Raw genomic sequence first — 23,477 nt, 5'->3', positions numbered from 1 at the left:
ATATCTTTTACCCGTGCTTGTATGTTATCTTATTTATATTTAAAAATAAACTTAATATTCAAAGGTCATTAACATTGTATCCATATGTTGCAAATACTATCCCTAGTGTCACTTGTGATTGATTAAATAAGTCTATCAGTCTTAATCATGTTTCTGTTTAAGAAAATTTAAAATCCTAAAATGGCAATTCTTCCAAAATTAACTTACAAATTTAATGTAATTAGAATTCCAACAGCTTTTTTTAAATTTGGACAAAATGACCTTAAAGTTCACATGGTGGACTCAATGCCTATGAACCGCTAACAAAACTAAAAAAGAAGACTGACTTCCAGAACGACAAAGTGTGACCTCCTTGAACTCGCTCACTTACTATAAACTCTGCAAATTAACTGAAGCCACAAAATGAGCATTAACATTATCTACTCAATGGAAATGACCAAACCTTGGTAAGACAAGGGGGACTGGGATGCTTTGACAAGGGCTATTCCTATTCCCCTTGTTCCCCAGCTCAGTGGCCCAGTACCATGAAAAGGCAATAGCATCATCAGCCAACAGAGAGGACTGAAGTTTATTTGCAGTTCCATTAAAACCAGATTCCCTAGAGGGCAATCAGTACTTTGTCCCAATCTGCAGCTTCCTGAAAAACTCTACTCCCAAGGCATTGTGGCAATTTCTAACAGACATCAGGTCTGGGAGACAAAAAGCCCTACCTCCAGGGCATCACAGAAATAATAGCAATCTGCTGGCAATATCACAGCTGCCTAAGGCTGTGGTTTTAGTTGAGGCAAATAAGATCCTGGGCAGGAATTTTTTAAAAATCCTGAAGAATTGGACGTACTCTAGGGATCTAAAAGGCTGTATACATGTGCAAGGCAGTGAGCATGCCCAGGAAAGACCTAGAAAAGGAAAAGGCCCCAGTCATTCATCTCTGGCCAACACTAAGACTCTGGGCCAACAGGAAGTTAACAAAAAAAGAAAGTAAAATGAGCTATAATACCACTGCTGGCAGGAACAATGGAAGAGAGGTACTTATACATGGCTGGTAAAAATGCGAAGGATACAATCTTTTTGAAAAGCAGTTTGAGAACATTTATGAAAAATAGAAATATGTAAAACTAGTTAATTTCAGGGAGTAGTAATTCTACTCATAAGCATTTATTCCACAGAAACAAAAGGACCAATTCCTATCGAATACATACAGAAAGGTAAAGGCAGCACAATCTGTAGTGATCCGAAACTGAAAATAAAGTTAATGCCCATCAATTTGGCATGGCTGAATAAAGTGTGAAAAATTGTGAGACAAACAATTGGCTGATACACTACCATTGAAATGAAGGAATTAGGGCTGTGCCAGATGACATGGAGAGATACATGTAGAGTGTACAAGTACAGTGGATTAAGAAAAGTGAGATGCAAAAAAGACTAATATAGTTCTATTTTTGTAAAACAATGACCAAAAAATCTCATGTTTGTATATGTGTGTGTAAATATATATGATTTTAGAAATGCAAGTACAGTGGGCTAAGAAAAGTGAGATGCAAAAAAGACTAATATAGTTCTATTTTTGTAAAACAATGACCAAAAAATCTCATGTTTGTATATGTGTGTGTAAATATATATGATTTTAGAAATGCAAGTACAGTGGGCTAAGAAAAGTGAGATGCAAAAAAGACTAATATAGTTCTATTTTTGTAAAACAATGACCAAAAAATCTCATATGTTTGTATATGTGTGTGTAAATACATATGATTTTAGAAATGCATATATTTTGGAAGAACACCTGTAAGATTTTTGACATAGCTTACCTGGTGGGGCAAGAAAGGGGACTGGGCTGCTAATGTCGGGGAACGTTTAGGGAGAAGAGGCCGGTACGCTACGATCCCGTATCATCATATGTGTATGTGTATGAAAAAAAACTATCATTCTTTTTTGTCACCGCCTCTTTGGTTTCATGGGTAGGAAGTTCTTCCCCACACAAATATCATTACAATTTTTTTTTTTTTGCTTTTTCTTGTAATTGCTTTATAGCTTCATTTACTACATTAATTTTCTGAAGTATATTTTGATATAGGGAAGGTACTTTTTCTTTAATAATTTCGGTACTATTTGTGTAGTTCTATTGAGCTATAATTGCCAGACAATAAAGTGGAAGTATTTAAAGTGTACAGTGTGACGAGTTGTGATACAGGTATGCACCTGCCAGCCTTATTACTGAACCATCAGAGCTTTCCCCACTGATATGAAATGGCACTTCTATTACATTAAATTTTTATAAATACACACATCATTCAACTGGTATTAGAACATCTAATCCTGCCTTAAGATCCTAGGGAAACATCTCTTCACCTCTTTATGCAGAAAATGATGATGCAATGGAATCTTGAAACTCTGGCATCCTAACTTACAAGAACCAACAAGTGGCTAGTGATAGAGTTAAGTAGAACACCAGATCAAGGGACAGGAAAGGACTTCGAGGGGAGAAGACTGGTTTCTTGAGGTGGGAGAGAGAATTGGGGTAATCAGAAAGGTATGGAAAAAAGGAGGCTCAAATCTGAAAGCTAGTCCCTCATGCTGTACAAGGAACAAAGTAAGAATTTCAACCTCTATTTCAATCTGCTCAGAGATATACGACCTTTCAGTCAGGAATTTAAATGTTTGCTCTGAAGAAGACCAGATACATAAAACCTGACCAGGTACAAAATTCTTAACGTTTGTCTTGCTCAGTAGTCTCTTGGTATTGCTCTACTGTGTCCAGCATTTAAACTTAAAGCTTAAAGCCAGTCTGACTTTTACTTCTTTATAAATAAACTTTTTGTCCACCCCACGCAAGGATGCTAAGAGAGTTGCTTCATTATCTCTATAAATTAAAGATGTTACAGTTTTTATAGTGATTTTTCATTAATCTTGCTTGGAAATTAGTGAGTCCTTTTGATTTGCATACTCTGATCTTTTTTCAACTCAGGTTTTTAAAATTGTGCCACTGATTATTGCTTATGTTCCTGAAAGGTTTATTCATCTGTAATCCTAGACTAACCATTTCCTAAATCAAATCTTAGCATTAGCTAAGATTTTATAAAGCACATATAACTAAACAACATTTAGAGCATCACTGGATTTCACCATTGTCATTTTACTTCTTAACTGCTATGCCACCTCCATAGAAAAATCTGTGCTTACTCTTTCAACTACCTGTGAACTACTTTGATAAATCAGTGAAAAGATCTGGTTAAATATAAAACTCGACTTAATAAATCACATAAACCTCCATGTCACATATGATTTCTTCTCGTCTCTTACTATGCCCTGCTTCCCATCCCCCCAAATTAGCCAGCCACAATCAACAAAGTCCTATTGATTCTAATTCCAGAATTTCATTATGTATGTCCATTTCTTCTCATTAGCAGTCACAATTGACATCATTATTTACTGTTGACAACAGCTTCCTAATTGACCTCCCTCTTCTGCTCCCAGCTCATCTGATGCAATACCATCAAAGCAGTATTTCCAAATATAAATTTTATGTTTCTCACTATAAAATAATTTCCTAGGTCTCCATCATGAAGTCCAAACTCTTTAGCATACTACAAGGTATATTTCTGCCTCTGTATGCAGTTCTGTCTTAGTTTCCTGCTACTCACCCAAAGGAATTTTAAACATTGGTCATATTAAACTATTAACAGTTTTCCAAGAATACCCTGCTTTTGATTATGTCTTTGCACCTTCTGACTAAAATAACCTTGCTCTGCTCTTTGCTATCTTATAACACTCAAATATAAAAACTAGGGAAAACTCTGTAATGGGCTACATTAAAGAACTGCTGAATGGATTTGTTATTTATTGAATGTTTTATGCTTCAGGTAAATCTGAAAAGTAGATTAATAGAAATTTTTAATATGTCACATCCTTAAAATATTACATTGTTACCTTTACTTATGTGAAGTTTGAATTTATCTTTCCTTCAGCAACGCTTAACAGAATAAAAGTTCTCTAATCCTGGGTTATTCTTTGATAAATGGATTGATTGTACTGATGAATAAGCTCCACGAACTAAATCTTAAAATGTCATTTCCTATAATGGATACCTATTGATTTTGACTATCTACCATCTCCATTTCCTCTGAGAATAATCTGACTTTGGTGAACATGACAACAGCAGAAAAATTTCACTCTGCAACACATCACACGCACATACCCAGGGTTACATGGGAGATCCTCTGGGGCCCTGGGTCAGCAAATCACTTAACCATGATGACTGCTTCAGGGTAAGTACCTGAGCCATGCCAGGACTACCAAAGTTCTTCCCTCCTAAAAAATGAAAGCCTATCTGCCATAGGAGAGAAACAAGCCAAAAGAGAGAGAGAGGGAAGTAGAGCTTACCCACTAGGCTTACCATACAGACATACAGAACTTACAGCCCACCAAGATGAAATGACTTTGCAGAGTTAATAGATGGTACAAATCCTGCTTAATTTCCACACAATCATAAAACTTTACACCTTAAAAATCACCTTGCTCAATCCTTTCATTTTACATACGATGAAATGAAGTCCCAGAAAACAGTAATTATCTCTACAAAGTATTTCACAGACAGCAGAGCTAGAATTACATTCCAGATCGTCTGACTGCCAGGGAAATGTTCTTTGATATTCATAAAAATGAGATTAAAGGGAGATATCATTTTTTGTTTGTTTTGGTCAAAAATCATCTGTCGAGTAATTTCAGACACCCAAGTACAGACTTTCTGAAAAAATATGACTATCAACCATCTTGATATACATAAAATTATATCAGAAAATTACCTTAAATGAATTCAAATTATTCTCCTTTCTTGGCCATTTTATCATCATTATCTAGATAACTGCTATGCCCCTCAGAATAAAAGTCCACTATCAAACAGCTTTAGCAATGAATGATACCATCAGAGGGTAAAGTGAACATAGCTACCAAATCTGGGGAACTGTCTTATAATTAAATTATAATTCAAGCACCAGGCCGTCATTTCTCAAAGTGTATTCCACAGAACCCTAGACAACCACAAGATGCTCTGTGAACAAAAGATGCTGAAGTCAAATAAGTTTGGGAAAAGCTACATAAAATAAATTAATATATAAACCAACATAAATAATAAATATACAGTTGATCCCTGAACAACATGGGTTTGAGGTGCATGGGCCCACGTATGTGCAAATTTTTTTTCAGTAGTAAATACTAGACTACTACAGATGTAGAACCACAGACACCAAGGGTTGACTTTAGGTCATATGCAGATTTTCTACTAGGCAGCGGTGAGCACCTCAGCACCCTGCGCTTTTCAAGGGTCAATCGTATATATGTATGTATACGTGTGTATACGTACCTTCCCTCTTAGAAATTCATAGTGTACGTTAAAGATTAAGAAGTCTTGTAGTGAAGAAAATGTTCAACTTTAATTCAGCATTTCTAAAACTTCTTTGATCATAACATACTTTTTCACCAAATAACTCATTAACATAGGAAAAATTAGTATCGTGAAATACATTTGGGGGAAAACTAATCTAAAAATCTTTTGGTCCTATCCTACCAAGTAAATAAGATATCCAAATTTATATTTACTATAATCGCATATGTATATAGCATGTCAGTTTCCAAGTACTTTCACTTTCATTTTGCTTATTTGTTCTAAGGTGTAGAATGGTGCCTATCACATAGTAGAATGGTGCCTATCACATAGTAGAACCAATATTTGTTGAATGAATAAATAGAAGTACAATCAGTTCTAATCAATTATCAAGGTAACGCTTATTAATTTTTTTAAAAATAAGATATACTTAACCACTACCTTACATGGTTTAGATATGAAAAAACCCAAGATTTACCGTAACTGTTAGAAAGTAAGAACAAAGGACCACAACACAAGATAGTAATGAAAAAAAGCCCTAAATTTCAATCCATCAAATCAGATATTTAGTATACCAAAAATTGCATAGCACAAATATGGTATATGTATATATGGAATATGTGGTACCTTGTTACTGTATGGAAAACACATTTTTGTGCTTTAATGTATAAAAATGCACTTAGCTTTGCCACTGAACTCAACTATCAGCATAAATTTAACTTTGGCAGGTATCTACCACATTACTGTTGCTGAAAATAATTCATATTTTATAAAGAAACAGTACTTCTGATGATCTACATTTTTAGGCTGCTATACTGTGCCAACAAACGCCATCCAACTTCCTAACATCTGCCACAGGAAAAAAATGTACTTTTACATTTTGTTTGGATTCTAATTTTGAAAAAAACATATTATATCAAATATTCTTTGTCTTGTTTGAAAAAAGTAATTTTAACTAGTTACCCTTTTTTGCTAAGATATTACAAACCCTGTAGAAATCTATTTATGCGACTTCTAAAAGTCTGCTCTCAAGGTCTTAAGATTTTAGTATAAAAAAAGTATCAAGATTAAATAGAAAATCACCATTTGGCAACCAATAAGTAATCCATCCAAGAAACAACAACAGATGCTAAAACCAGAGGGTAAAAATTTGATGAGGAACGGTATGTCTACAGAGTCTCAAATATTTCCTCCAAATCAAAACACTTATTGATTACAAGAAAAAATCAAAAACATTTATTAATTTCAAAAGGAAAAAATAACGTTATAATGGAGAGACCTAGTAGACAGAAGCTTAATCAAGGGATCAGAGTATGAGACATCACTAGAACAAATCAAACATAAGCTCCACCTGAGGCTGCAAAAAGAACACATCAATCCTTTTGGGATATTCCTACTGAAAATGTACAACATGAATCTAAACATGAAAAAACATCAGACAAAACCAAATGGAGGCACATTCTATAAAATAACTGACCTGTAATGTTCAAAATTTATCAGTTAGGAAAGTCAAGAAAAGGCTCAAGAACAGTTCCAGTTTGAATGAGACTAAAGAAACATGACAACTAAATCTATCCTGCATATAGACCCTTTTGATAAACGGCAAAACTTGGTGATATAGGAGAATGTCTTTGTAAGAAACAAATACTGAAATATTTTGGGATGATTGGGCAATATGTTGAAAACTTACTCTCAAATGGTCTGAAAGAAAAAAACCTCTTTGTACTAGACTTACAAAAACAGATAAAAATTTAGATAAACTTAAAACTTTAAAACCAATATTACATATTTCTACCATCTTCAATATTATTTTTATTTCCTTCTGGATTTGAAATTAAAGGTCTTGAAATTACTCATCTACTGTTTTGGTTTTCTGAATTCCTAGGTTCCAGTGGGGTCGGGAGACGCTAAAATGTATGGGAATACTCAGGAGTACCACAAAGATTAGGGACTTAGGCACTAACAGAAGGAAGAACAAAAATATATTAGGGAAAACTGGAACCTACTATCAAAAGGGCTATCTTCTGGAGGCACACATAAATAGACCTGTAGCAACTTTAAAATAAGTGCTTTTCCAGAAGATGACTGCTACCAAAAAGCAGTGGTAAAATATATTACAATATGTGGCTTAAAGTACTATTATTTTTACCAGAAAACAAACAAGTCTAAAAGTGCATATTGCTACAGAAAGATAAGTTTTTAATCTGTTTATTTTCTACACTGTAATAATTCAGAATGTACCAATTTTTTTAAAAAAGTGGGCATTCATATTTTAAAGCAAACAATGAAACATTAGCAATAGTACATTAGCAAAAGTACTCTTTTAGTATGCTACCAATTTAAAAAACAGTTCCTTTTTATTTCCCTAAATTTGCTGGTTAAGAACCTCTTAGGGTAGAATTGGGAGAATGCAGATTAATAAAGAAATACAAATTCCTAGGCCTCATCCAAAATTCAAACAAGGTCTTCATAATGTGTTCATAAGCACCCTAATAAAACCTTCATGGAGGTTCTGTATATATTACTTGTACAGAAAAAAGTTAACAAAGCAGGCTTGAGACCGCTATCCCTAGAAAGGTCAGCTTGTAAGATTAGCTCTCTTGGTTGGCAACTGGTAACTTGGCTTTCAAGACAGCTTCCACCATTCCAAGACTGACAAGGGTGGCACACTATGCTATATTATCTATACAAACAATACGGTTTATGACCAATCTCTGCTTTCCTTCTGAGCATCTAAAATTTTGGTACATGCTAAAGAAGAGGGTACCTGTGGACTGACATCAATACAAACTATGGACTTCTGGGCTCAGGTGAGCTTCGCTGGTAGATAACGTTTCACACATGTGGTAATAACTCATTGCTAGAGGAATTAAGCATGTCCTGTGTGACTCCACTGGGAAAAGACTGTTGGAAGCTTCAACCTGGCTTCCTCCAGACTTGACCCCATGTGCCTTTTCCCTGTACTGATTTTGCTTTGCATCCTTTTGCTGAGTCCTATGAGTCTTCCTAGTGAATCAAACTTGGGGTCATTTTGGGGACTCTGAAAACAATACTTTAATGTATAAAATTACCTTCTTAGAGTTCCAAGTGTTTCAGTACATATTACATATACATTAGCAACTTGCAACTAATAACTTTAAGATGACAACAGTTTAAAGTAAGTCCTGTATCACTCACAAAATTATCTACTTTTTGGACTACTGGAGAAAAGAATACTCGGAAGATTATGTAACTTCATTTTCTCAAACCTCTTATTTGCAATTTCAACCGCAAATATAGTTATTTGAGATTTTATTTACCTGGTTGTTACAAATTATTTCTATATGTATAAATATTTAAAATTCAAAATGAAAGAAAACCCATCCTTATCATCAAAAACAAACAAACAAATCCAAATGCAAACTCAAAACAGTTCACTGTCCGTCACCATTTAGGTGGTATTTAAAAGGGATACATTCTTACCATGTGGAGTTATAGTCTGTACAGGCTTAGCAGGGGATCTCACATTCCATATAGTCAAAGTGCCATCTGAATGACTGCAAATAAATTGTTTTCCTTCATGATGCCAAGCAACAGAGTGGATAGCCTATAGAAGAGGGGTAAAGAATTCCATTTTTAAAAACAAAATTTTATTTAAACACCAAGTTATTCATAATTAATTTTTCATTTTAAACTTTTTCTTATTTCCCAAGCTAACGTCAATAATGTTAATCTTAAATTCCCATAACTCAGTCCTCCTGTCATTATGAGATTTAATTTGGTTCTGACACTATTTTAATGATTTTTACTTTATTTACTCCTTAAGTGAGCGTAAGAATAATATGATAGTGATATATGTATTATTGACAAGTTCAGGAAAACAAAATGTATTCTTACAATAAACAATAACTAAACATAAATTACCAAGCAATTATAATCAATATTCCATTGGAAAAACTAGCTGCATTGACAGATGAGAACAAATTTTAGAAATTAACTAAAATTTTAGAATTTTTAGATAAAAATGTACATTTGGAATTAAGGTCAATTAAAAATACCTCAGACTGAGCTTTAAGACAGGTTACCCATTTCTCACAGTAATTATTAAGGTGACTTTTAAAATCTGAAATTTATTTTATATGTCTGAGCCACTTAAAAACTATCTGAAAAAATATTTTTTAAGTTTTAAACTTTTAAATTTATTTATTTAAAATTTATCTTTTTTAAAAAATTAAAATTTTTATAAAATTTTTAAAGGTTACTTTCCATTCAGTTATTACAAGATATTGGCTATATTCCCTGTGTTGTACAATGTTATACAATACATCCTTCAGCCTATCTTACACCCAACAGTTTATGCCTCCCACTCCCTGACCCCTAGATTGCCCCTCCCCCACCTCCCCACTGGTAACCAGTAGTTTGTTCTCTATTATCTGTGAGTCTGCTTATTTGTTATATTCACTAGTTTGCTGTATCTTTTAGATTCCACATATAAGTGATATCATACAGTATTTGTCTTTGTCTGACTCATTTCACTTAGTATAATGCCCTCAAAGTCTATCCATGTTGCTGCAAATGACAAAATTCCATTCTTTTTTATGGCTGAGTAGTATTCCATTGTATATATACACCATATTTTCTTTATCCATTCATCTCTTGATGGGCACTTTGGTTGCTTCCATATCTTGGCAATTGCTATGAACATTGGGGTGCATATATCTTCTAAGGAAACAATCCCATTTACCATTATATCAAAAAGAATAAAATACCTAGGAATAAACCTACCTAAGGAGGCAAAACATCTGTATTATGAAAACTATAGATGCTGATGACAGAAATTGAAGATGACACAAATAAAAAGATATACTGTGTTCTTGAATTGGAGGAATCAATATTGTTAAAATGATCATACTACACAAGGCAATCTACAGATTCAATGCAATCCTTATCAAAATACCAATGGCATTTTTCATAGAACTAGAACAAATAATTTAAAAATTTACATGGAAGCACAGAAGACCTTGAATAGCCAAAATGATCTTAAGAAGAACAGAGCTGGAGGAATCATATTCCCTGACTTCAGACTATACTTCAAAGCTACAGTCATCAAAACAGTATGGTACTGGCACAAAACAGACACATAGCTCAATGAAACTGGATAGAGAGCCTAGAAATAAATCCATGCACTTACGGTCAATTAATCTATGAAAAAGGAGGCAAGAATGTACAATGGAGAAAAGATAGTCTCTTCAGTAAGTGATGCTGGGAAAACTGGACAGCTACACGTATGGTTTGGCTGACCCAATAAAAGAATGAAATTAGAACATTCTCCAACACCATATACAAAAATTCAAAATGGATTAAAGATCTAAATGAAAGACTGGATACTATAAAACTCCTCGAGGAAAACATAGTCATAATACTCTTCAACATAAACTACAGCAATATTTTGTTTGGATCCGTCTCCTAAAGTAAAGGAAATAATAGCAAAAATAAACAAATGGGACCTAATGCAACTTAAGGTTTTTCTACAGCAAAGGAAACCATTGACAAAATAAAAAGACAGCCTACTGAACGCGAGAAAAATATCTGCAAATGATATGACTGGTAAGGGATTAATATCCCACGTATTTAAACAGCTCATACAACTCAACATCAAAGAAAGAAACAACCCGATTACAAAATGGGCAGAAGAACTCAACAGACATTCTTCCATAGAGGAAATGGAGATGGCCAACAGGCACATGAAAAGATGCTCAACGTGGTTAATCATCAAGGAAACGCAAATCAAAACTACAATGAGATATCACCTCACACCTGTCAGAAAGGCTATCATCAAAAGAACACAAATAACAAATGTTGGCGAGGATGTGGAGAAAAGGGAACCTTCAAACACTGTCATTGGGAATGTAAATTGGTGCAGCCACTGTGAAAAACAGTATGGAGGTTTCTCAAAAACCTAAAAATAGAGTTACCATATGATCCAGCAATTCCACTCCTGGGTATATATCCAAAAAAATCAAAAACATTAATTTGAAAAGATACACGCACCCCAATGTTCATGAAAAATATTTTAATATGACCAAAGTTTGTTACCCTTCAATTTTTTGTTCTGATATTATTTAAATTTTGTCTGTAAAAAATTTAAAAAATCACTCTCCTACGTTCTCTTTAAATCACTTCTTTTTTATTCAAGTTGATACACTTCTTGTTCTTAATTGTCAACAGACTCTAAAAGCTATCCTACTAGAATGTCTTGAACTGCCAAGTGCAGCACAAAAAACATGTAACTGGAAGTTAAGAGTTTCACTTACATACAAAGTCATCATTTAGTATCATCATTCAATGTCCATTTATTTGGGTTCCTCATATGCTTATAAATTTAAGTTAAATAAAATAATTTAATGTTTATGGATCACATTTTAAAATTTAAATGATGATAGACAAAGACAATCAGCTGCATTTTTATTTATTTATTTATTTTATAAATTTATTTATTTATTTTTATTTTTGGCTGCGTTGGGTCTTTGTCGCTACACATGGGCTTTCTCTCTAGTTGCGGCAACAGGGGGCTACTCTTTGTTGAGGTGCATGGGCTTCTCATTGCGATGGCTTCTCTTTGTTGTGGAGCATGGGCTATAGGCACACGGGCTTCAGTAGCTGTGGCATGTGGGGCTTAATAATTGTGGCTCACAGGCTCTAGAGCTCAGGCTCAGTAGTTGTGGCGCACGGGCTTAGTTGCTCCGCAGCATGTGGGATCTTCCCAGACCAGGGCTCTAACCCGTGTCCCCTGCAATGGCAGACGGATTCTTAACCACCGTGCCACCAGCAAAGTCCCTCAGTTGTATTTTTAAATGCCAATATTTAATACAATGTTTTAGGGTCAAAGTATCTCTAACAAAATTCTAAATAAAATCTTAAAATAGTAATAAACTTATTCCAAAATATACACATGACATTCCATGAACTCAATCTTAGAATAAGCAATTTCTTGGACTTCCCAGAAGTCCATGGTGCAGTGCTTAAGAATCCATCTGCCAATGCAGGGGACATGAGTTCAATCCCTGGTCCAGGAAGATCCCACACGCTGCGAAGCAACTAAGCCCATGCACCACAACTACTGAGCCTGCACTCTAGAGCCTGTGAGCCACAACTACTGAGCCTGCATGCCACAACTACTGAAGCCTGCACACCTAGAGCCTGTGCTCCGCAACAAGAGAAGCCACTGCAATGAGAAGCCTGCGCACCGCAACAAAGAATAGCCCCTGCTCATTGCAACTAGAGAAAGCCCGCACACAGCAATGAAGACCCAAAGCAGCCATAAATGAATAAATAAATAAATATATTTATTTGTTAAAAAAAAGTTAAAATAAGCAACTTCTTAGTCGCCTTAATAGATGAAATTATTTTTGTAAAATATAAGTAATGTTAAGAAGCTATACATAAAGCTACTTAAATATATATTCTTAAAAGTGATAAAAGAAATACAAGAGAGGTTTACAGTGTTATCTGGAACTTATAAATAAAAACATTCTAATCTTATCATATATAAAAATGTGTCACATATACATAATTATATATATTATATAAAGAGAACTAATATTTCTACTTTGCTAAAGAAAACAATATACATCTTTGTTTAACAGTACCCTTTATTTTTAAGATATTAAATTATTAAGCATTCCAAAAATAAATACTAGCTAATTACAGGGACCAATAGCTCATAATATTTTGGATAACAGAGAGAAACAAGTAACAGAAAATACCCTATAAAAAGAAATAGCCAAATGTGAACTTTTAAATACAACAAACATGCACAACTTTTTCCATTATTTCTGCAATGTTTAAAGTACAAATACAACTTGATAAAAGACTTCTTTTTTCCTAATAGTCTAATACCATTACTTGTAATACTACATATGTGCTATCCAAGTATATGTATATATATATATATATGTAAACATAAATATCAATAATGTATATATAGTATAGTAAACTTTATGCTACAGTAATGTATATACTATGTAAGTATAGTATATGTATACTGTGTAGTTGACTCTTGAACAACACGGGTTTGAATCATGCAGGTCCACTTATATGCAGACTTTTTTTGCGGTAGGCGGGCCCCTCACTGTTGTGGCCTCTCCCGTTGCAGAGCACAGGCTCCGGACGCGCAGGCTCAGCGGCCATGGTTCACGGGCCCAGCCGCTCCGCGGCATGTGGGATCCTCCCGGACCGGGGCACGAACCCGCGTCCCCTGCATCGGCAGGCAGACTCTCAACCACTGCGCTACCAGGGAAGCCCAGGTTCTACTTCTAAGCATATGACGTGCTTTTGTGTAGTTTTCTCCATGTTTCTTCTGCTTTGAGTTCATTGAACTTCTAAGATATCTGTATATTCTAGAAGTTTATAGGGTTTAAAGTCTTCATCAGATTTGGGAAACTTTGGGTCATTAGTTCTTCAAATATGTTTTCTGTCCACATGCTCCCTTCTGAGACTCCTACTACACACATATTAGTCTTTTTGAAGTTGTACCACAGTTCACTGATGTTCTGCTCATTCTTTGCTCATCTTTCATATTGAGTAATTTCTACTGCTGTGTGTCTTCAAGTTAATCAAGCTTTTCTTCTGCAATATCAAATCTTCTGGTAAACCCATCCAGAGAAAATTTTTCATCTTAGACATTTTTCATCTCTAGAAATTACACTTGTGTTTTTGAAGTCTTGCATGTCTTTCCTCAACGTTTTCATGCTTTCATTTACCTTTTGGAGCATATGGAGTCTGTTTAATATTTGTTTTAGTATCCTTGTCTACTAATTATACCATCAGTATCATTTCAGAGTCTGTTTCTATTGACTGCATTTTATTCTCCTTTTGCATTATATTTCCTGCTTCTTTGCATGCCTCATAGATTTTTATCTGGATGCTAATCATTGTGAAATTTATGATGGGTTGTTATACTCTTTTAAAGATTTTTGAGCCTTTTTTCTGGGATGCAGTTAAAAATACTGCTTGGAAACAGCTTAGACTTTTTAAGGCTTGCTTTTAAGCTCTGTTAGGCTAGCTGAGCCAGCCTGTAATGCAGGGCTAGTTTGGCCCCACTACTGAGGCAGTACCTTTCTGAGCACTCTTGCTGATGCTCTGTCTACTACAAGCTTTCTCCATTCTGCTGGGAATGTGAACTACTCTCAGTCCTCTGTGTGCTATGAGAATTGTTCTACCTACTCCTTTCCAGTGGATCTTTTCCAAGCCTCACACCCACGCAGTAATCAGTATTCAGCTGAAGATGCAGGGTGAAGGGCTCCTTGCGAACTTTTAAAACTATCTCTAGGCAGCTCTCTACTCTCTGTGACCTTGTCTTATAAGCTATGGATATCTTCCCCAATTTCCCAATTCTGCTTCCTCAACTCAGGGAGACTGTTGGGCTTATTAAATTAGGTTCCCCCCTTCCCCCTTCATGGGCTGAGACCTGGAAGATCTCTCCAGGTCATAAGCTAAGGCAATTGAAGGGCTCACCTTGTTTCCCCTCTCTAAGGAATCCCTGTTCTACACTACCTGCTAATTTCTAAAAACTGTTCTTACATGTATTTTTCCAGTGTATTTAAGGTGAGATGGTAAATTCCCTGTGACTCCATAGTGGCTAAAGCCAAGAAAACTATTTAAATGACAAAAGCAAAACAAAAAACAGTCACTTTTTAAAATGTGCTTTCATTTTGACATAGGAAACAGCTCTACAGGCCAAAGCTTCCAGAGAAACGACAAGAACTCTTTATTAAAAATATTCTTTTAAAATAATTTCAAGATCTTGATTGGTGAACCACAGAATACTTACTAACTAAAAAGCTTTAAAGACAAAAAGTATACAGCTATGAAAGCAAAGGAAATTCTTTTAGTCAAGCTTACAAAGATAATATGCAGACATTTACAAAGTATTCCAAGTATTGCTACAGTTGCTCAAGGTAGTCTGCTTGAGTAACTGAAAGCATCAATATGAACACATGACATATTTCTCAAAAACAAACAAACAAAACCACTTACACATTTCCTAGATCTATTCACTGAATTGGAAATTGTGAACACTCCTGGTACCCAAATTAGGGTCACTAGATACCATTTCACACTGAAAGAAGCCAGTTTCATGGAAAAAGATATTCTAAATTTGGGACAGAAATATACAAGATTAATAGGTATACTTTGTTATAACAGATGGCAAGGAAGCTATCTAAGAGTATTATCACCAGAGGACTTGGGAAACAACTGGAAGAGATTCACTGACCAAAGATGGGACAATTTGAAAATCAATAAGGATAATAACTTCAGTGTACTGAAGCATATGAAATATGTTTAAATCTTTGAGTACATAGTGAAACAGAAAACAAGAACAAATTACCCATCATTAAGATTACTAGAGAACAACCCCTTTAGAGTAAATACTGAAATAAAAAGAAAGAATCAAGCATTTATCCTGCCTTTCCTAACTGAACTGTCCTACTATATAACCAAAAGAGTAGACAAGAAGTTTCTCTTTACTGAAGTGTCCCACATAATAGATAGAGAAGGAATTATAAAATTAGAACTTCCCTATTTTGCAACACTATACACTAATAGATCTAGGCCTTGAACATCACTGGCTGCTAATATCACAAACAGACACTAATATTCAACCTGGTAGAAGAACATCAGCATCATCTATGAAATAGTCCTGCTAAAAATGAAACTAAATATGATCATGCCTCTGTAAACCATCCAATTTATAGGAAGTCTGAAGGCAAAAAAAGACAAAATCAATCAATCACAGTCTTTATTTGGATCCTAAAGCAAGCAAACTATAAATATTTACAGCATACTATCACTTGTATAAAATTTAAAAATAGCATACATTTATTGTTTGTAAATGCAGAAAATATCTCTGGAAGAATACACGAGAAACTAACATTGTGACGTGAGGTAAGGGAACCGGATGGCCAAATGATAGGAGTTGCAGAGATTTTTTTTTTCTATCTTTTGACCTATTTTAATATATTATTTCATATATATGCAAAAACTGTGCATTATTGCAATTAAAAAGGCTGCTTAAAAAAATCACTAATTAAGCTCTTAGAGAAGCCGTTCTGAGCTAGAGAAATGACAACAGCTTTTGATTAGCAAAAATAATGTTATTACCTCATCGTAGGTGTATCTGTAGTCTGCTTTCTTTGATTTGAGGTCCCATAACACTACTGTTCCAGATTCAAAGCCAATCAAAAGCTGTAATAAAAGAAAATGCCACATTACCTAGGAATGACATGAATCATATGAAACATTTATTTGTTGATGATAAAGATAATTATTATCATTCATATGCTTAAGGTATGAAATTATAATATAATTAAACATCTGCATTGCTAATTACTAATCTCATGGATGACATATGGGAATACTGCATTGCATATTTATATGCCTTTGATCATTAGGGATCCAACATACATCATACAACTGATTATTGAAAATGAAAACAGTACCATTTTGAAGTCCAGAGGGTATATTTTCATTAATTAATATGTCACTAATAAAAATTAACATTTTCATGTGCTTTAAAGTTTACAGACTTTTCTAATTTAACACATTATCAGGCAATCTCATTTACTCATCTATATATTGATTAGTTCCAAATTATATGTAGCCTAGACCTCTCTCATGAGATATATATATATATATATAAAATTCCAGTGGCCACATGTTCACATATTTATTCCATAAGAACCTCAAAATAAATGTGTCCAAAAGTGAATTCATTATTTTCTTCCCCACTCTCCTTTTCTGGTATTCCCTATTGCAGTGTCTCTCTCAGCATTCTTTTTTTTTTTAATATTCATTAAGTCGCTCAGGCAAAAACCTTGGAGTCATCCTTAACTCTAGTCTCTCCCCTACCAGGTAAAATCATCAAGTAATTTAAAAAGTACACTCTGATATCTCTCTAATTTACTTTCCTCCACCTCCAATACCTCTCTCTTGGTTCAAGATACAAAAATCTCTTCTCTAGTCTCTGGTCTCTCTGACTCTCCAGTCTTGGCCCTTTTTTTTTAACCCATTCCATATTGTAGCTAGGGTGATAGTTCTAAAATACAAATCTGATCATGTAATGTAAGCTTTTTGTTTAAAACTTTTTAATGCCTTACCATTATTTTTAGATCAAGTCCAAACTGAATAATCTGACCTACAAGATACATCATGGTCTGGCCTCTGCTCACCTCCCCAGCTTCATCCTTTTCCACATCTCTCTTACCCAATACATTCCATTACATCTTTCAGGTCATGCTCTCTCTTACCTTTACGCCTTTGCCCATGCTGTCACCCTAAGTGGGCCACTCCATTCGAATGTCATCCTTTTTGCTTGACTAATCCTACTAATCCTTCATGTCATTTTAGCTATCACTTCTTCCTGAAAGTCTTCCTTGACCTACCAAATGTAAGTTAATGCCCTTCCTAAGTGCTCCAACAGCAACCTGTACATTTTTTAACCTGAAGGGTCACTAGACAATAAAATAATGTCTTTTTCCTTATCTGAATTCTCTTGCAAACTGTAACACTGGTCTATTTAAGCAAGAACTGGTTTTACCTTGTTTACTACTATACTTCTAACATAAGACAGAGAGCCTGATAGGTTGTAGGTACTTTTTTTGTGAATGAATAAGTTCCGGAATGAAATACATGATCTTGCCTCACAAACTCTCTACTGTTTACCACCTCCTGCACTGGCATTTTCCAAATCTCAGTATTCCCCCTGCTTGAAACCTTCTCCCTTTTTAATTCACTTTTATTCACTTTTTATTCACTTTTAAGCATTTAGTGTTGCTTCCTTGGGTAAGCCTACTCAATTCCTCTGGACAGATGGAGATGCTTCTTCTCTTACACAAGTAAATGCATTTTCACCTATATGTCTCTAATATCTAATATACTGCCTAATGCATAGTAGCTATTCAATAAATATTTGTTTAATAAATACATGAATGATTGGTAGCTAGCCAATAACTGTTCATGTAACCTGCAGATATGAACAAATTTGAGGGCAGACCCAGTAACCTTAACTAAATCTCAACTTAGTGGATTTCAGACTACCGGGACATTTGGAAGAAGGAGTCATTGTAACTAACAAAATAGATTTTCCCACCTTGGTAGGAAGTACACTTAATTTTCCTAACATAAACTCTTCTTTCTTCGGCAATCTGAAATACATACTCTTTCTGGAAAAAAAAAACAAAACTGGTATTTGTTTCCTTTACCTTTTTCTAGCCCTTCTAAATATCTTGGACATATATATGGCATTTTCTGATGGGGGAAGTAAGAGAGGAACTTCAGGAATAAGGAAAGAGATGGAAAAATATAAAATTTAAGAATTGATATACAGTATAAACAATACTGGATTGCTCAGGACACAGGAAACTTAAGCTCTAGCCTTAGATCTGACACTTAGTAGCTATGTAACTTAAAAAAAATAATTTTACCCATCCAGATCTTAATAACATAAGAGGGTTAAAGTAAACTTTAACCTCTCTAGCCAGCTGTATCTTCCTAAGAATGTTAGAAATCTGTGCCTATAAGTTAAACTTTAATCCCTACAATCTCCTAAATGTTAAAAAATAGAAGAACTAACTGAAGGATGTGGTACTTATAAACAGAAAATTGCACAACTAAGGTGCTAATAAATTTGGATGTGAGAGAAAGCATTTTATGTTAGGGTTATCAGGAAAGGTATCAATGAAAGATATGTATTTAATCTGAGCCTCAAGATGTGAGTAGGAATTCAGCAGAGAAAGAACAGTGGGAAAGAATGCCAAACAGAGGGACTTATATAAATAAGGCATGGAGGTAGTAAAGAGCAGCTCACATTTGGGCAACAATAACTATTTGCTTCAGCATAGCATTCAGGTAAAGATGTTTTCAAAGATAATGAAACCTAGGGCTATGTTTTGAGGAAACATTGTTTTGTTTGTTAGATACTGCAGAACCACTGAAAGCTTTTGAACAGGAGAGCAATAAGATTAAAATGGCACTCTAGGAAGATTGATCGGGAAATGACTCAAGAATGGGTTGGAATGCCTTGAAGTGCAGTGGTCATAAGGAGATTGAATAGAAAAGACACTGCAATGGAAGGACTGAATTGACTTACTGACTGATTCAACGTAGAAGAAAGGGAAGTTTTCAATTCTTCCACCAGGTCTCCCACCCAAAGATTGGCTTTTAGACAATAATCTTATACCAAAAATAAGTAAGTAAAGTGAAGATATAGGTTACTGTAACTTGCTTCATGTAGTTTCTCTCAAACCATACAATTGTATGATATAGGCTAGCTCTAAACAGTACCGCTATCCTTTTGTTTTCCCAGTGTTAACAGAACAGTGTTAACACAACATACAGGCTCTACCACTCTCACTAACTGAGAAAAGGAAAAACCCGAATAAACTTCACAAAATCCAGAACTTTCATTTCACTGATTTCTGATAGTGATTAACTTTTTGGTATTGATGCAGACTAATTTTCATGAAATTTTATAAGTAGAAAAAATATTAAATAGAACTACTGAGAGATTGGTTTGAATTAGGAAGTAGAGATTCATGGAAAAGAAAATTTTATTATTATTCAGAGTACTAATGAACCTAAATTAACAATAGCTAGGTAATGACTGCATGAAACTGGTTTCAAGTATAAAAAAGTTAAGTATTATTTTTAAAAAGTCTCTATTGATCTGAGCTATTTATGGAGAAAAATTTAGGGGAGAGAGATACAGAGACAACTCTAACATAAGACGTTATGTGATAAATGCTATAAAAATTGTTTAACTAGTGTAAAAAAGAATTCAAGACCAAAAGAAAATGGTTTTTGTCAGGATTATCAGAAAATAAGGGGAATTATTCTAAATAAGCCAAAAACAAGTTAACAACCTTTAACTGTATTTATTAAATTTTACTTGTTTTAGAGATTTCTTCTTTAAAATGTAAATATTTTAACTTTCACTTGTTCTTCATAATGCATAAATAAGCAATTAAGTATATATGATATACAACCTTTGTTATCAATTTCAACTTTGCAGAGTAAGTGTAGTTCTGGAATAGTTTGCATATTTAAAAAATACAAAATTCATGCATTTAAGTAATAAATATATATATTTTAAAAAATCTACCTTTCCTTCATCCATTGGATTATCACTTATATGGACAACAGGTCCTGGGTGAGATTTAGATGACCTAAAAGAAAAAAAGTTAAGATGTTTTTTCTCAATTAAAAATTACAATACTATTACATATTCATTACAATAAGAATAATGAATGGAAAATAAAGATATATTTACAAAGGCTGAAAACATTTCAGCAAGTGATCAGTAACAGATATGTAGTTCTCAATACGGATCAAAATAGGAATGAGGAAAAATAGTGACTCTCACATTGATATAAGTCACAAAAATTTAAAATTATGTACACTTGGGCTTCCCTGGTGGCGCAGTGGTTGAGAGTCCGCCTGCCGATGCAAGGGACACGGGTTCGTGCCCTGGTCCGGGAAGATCCCACATGCCGCGGAGCGGCTGGGCCCGTGAGCCATGGCCGCTGAGCCTGCGCGTCCGGAGCCTGTGCTCCGCAACGGGAGAGGCCACAACGGTGAGAGGCCCGCGTACCGAAAAAAAAAAAAAAAAAAAAAAAAAAAAAGGTACAATTTCTGTATAGGAAAGAATCTTCAATTTTGTATTTTAGCACAGAAAATTTATTCTCATGGTAGAATTCTCAAAGTTAAAGTTAATATTTTAAAATAAAGCAGCATCTAAAATATTGCTATCTTTATTTTACTCAATTGTAGCCTCCAGTTGGGGAATCTCATCTAGTTACACACTTCATACCAAAAATAAGAAAAATTCCATTATGGCTTTTAAAAAATCAACAAAATAATGCCACCAATATTTGCTCAGAGAAAAAAGAAGTCATACAGATAAGAATGTAGTTGAACTGATGTCTATAGAGTAGAAATAAGCAGAAATAACCCATTCATAAACTCTAAGAGTTGAGAGGCGAGTCCACTTCATTGAGAGCCACTTGTGAAACCACACAGACACCTGCACCAGGCCTCCCCGCTATATGTTGTGATCAACTCAAAGAACAGACCTAGAAAACCTTGTGCCAAGGGACTGAGAAATAACAATGTTCCTAATAAAGGAAGGAAAACCAAACTTAATACACCATTACAGCTGCAACAACACATTACTTAGGAGATATGCCACAAATTTATCCTTATGTCAAATTCTGTGGAATGCAACAATATGGAACTATTTGTTTAAAAAAAAGAAGAAATGTTGAAAATGAACCTTGCCAATATCCTTAAATTCTGATTTTTATATCTAAATAATATAAGAAAAAAATTAGAGAAAGAGGTAAGATTCTAGGACAGTGAAAAGCTAGCACTAAAGATCCTTAGGGCCCTATAGCACAACCCAGTTTTTGTTGTCATTACTGTCAAATAAAATCAATCATTACCATATCAAAACTAAGGAAAATTAACTGTCAAATTAATTCTGCAATGTTACACTATAAACATTTACAGTATATTTGGTAATTACTAAAACATATAAACATTTACATTATATTTGGTAATTACTAAAACATAGCAAGTAGTGGTTTAGATCAGTGTTTTCTAAACATTGGTGGCAACTTGTTAGTGGGTCATGAAATCAATTTAGTGGGGCATGACCAAGCATTTGAAAGAAAAATAATTAGATGATAAATGAACAGAAAAAAATCTGGAATGTTTTTCACCTAATAAGAATAATGGTTTGATTAAACTTGTGCTATAGCTTATATATATGTGAACATATTTATATATAATACATATATGTATCTATACAGATATATGTAAAGCATTTAAATTTTCAAACTGCCAATGGGGCAATACTTGCAAAAGGCTGATAAATCTGTATTTAATATTAAAAATTTAATTCTATATTTACTAATTAGCTATTACATATTATCATATATGGTACTGATAGTTTCAGATATGGAATATTTGCTCAAACTCACAGTTCAATGGCTTTATTCCACATAATGACGTAGCCTGAGAGTGTGAAGGACTCCACATTGACAATATGTATATTACCTCGTTCAGTGCCCACATAGAGCCACTTACTCTGGAAAGGCAGATGGCAAAACGTAACCCTGAAAGAGAAAATATATCCAAAAAGGAAATCAGAAAAATATCTGGTAAACCTTATTAACTGTATTAGAGGGTTAATAATGACATATACAATTTAGGAAAAGCAAAAAAGATACAACCATCAGATTTATCAACTCACTGTAGTTAATATTCAATTATGCTAATTCAACTTTAATGTCAAATATAAGTCCTTACAGTAAATAGACAGCATAACCTGATAGAAAGAAGATGAGTTTTGACATTAGTATGTGTTTCAAATCTGGCTATGTCATCCACTGTGTTACTTCAGATGTATAACAAATGTAACCTTTAAAGCCACAAAGTGAGTTTAACACATCACCCCTAGGTACTACCGTATTTCTCCGAAGTTATTAACCACACGAATCCATCTCGGTACCTGTGCTGACTACTCCCTCTACGCAATGCTCCTCCTCCTCATGTTCTTCTCCTGTTCAAGATTTAGTTAAAATGCCACCTTCACTCAAATTGATACCTCAACACTTTTGTATCTCTATCAGGCTTGCCTTGTAAGAGAGTCTACCTTCCTCACTAACTTGTAAGCCTTTGGAAGGGCTAAGATTCTCTGTACTTAGGCTTAGACAATGATATTGGAATATACTCAAAACTATCTCCTTCTAAGTCCTGATGATATAAAAGTCCTTCATTGACACATTATAATAATTTACATGCACGTATTAAAGTTTATAATCATTCCAACAATATCTAACATTTTCTATATAAGCTCAGTTGATAACAAGGTTAAGAATGGAAAATACCTTGTCCTTTTCGTAGAACTTATTTTTAGGAAAAACAAATAAAGATAGTATGTTATGAAACCATATAATGCTCATTTTTTTCAGACTACCTATTGTGTCTCTCAAAATATACTATTTAAAATTCTAATGGAATAGCCCTTTCAATAATACACAATGATGATAATCACTGCTGA

General features: G+C 34.2%; 1 protein-coding gene across 1 annotated transcript in view; it reads right to left on the bottom strand.

Annotated features, from left to right (window-relative positions):
- The window catches only part of STXBP5 (syntaxin binding protein 5), a 163,303-nt gene that overhangs the window by 88,958 nt on the left and 50,868 nt on the right, over nucleotides 1–23,477 (bottom strand). The window contains 4 exon segments of the mRNA XM_007453212.1: nucleotides 8,840–8,963; nucleotides 16,520–16,603; nucleotides 20,517–20,580; nucleotides 22,396–22,530. Coding sequence (XP_007453274.1) covers nucleotides 8,840–8,963; nucleotides 16,520–16,603; nucleotides 20,517–20,580; nucleotides 22,396–22,530 — 407 coding nt within the window.

Source organism: Lipotes vexillifer, unplaced genomic scaffold, assembly GCF_000442215.2.
Source record: "Lipotes vexillifer unplaced genomic scaffold, Lipotes_vexillifer_v1.1 scaffold1161, whole genome shotgun sequence".
Lineage (NCBI taxonomy): Eukaryota > Metazoa > Chordata > Mammalia > Artiodactyla > Lipotidae > Lipotes > Lipotes vexillifer.
This window is presented reverse-complemented; position numbering and strand designations above follow the sequence as displayed.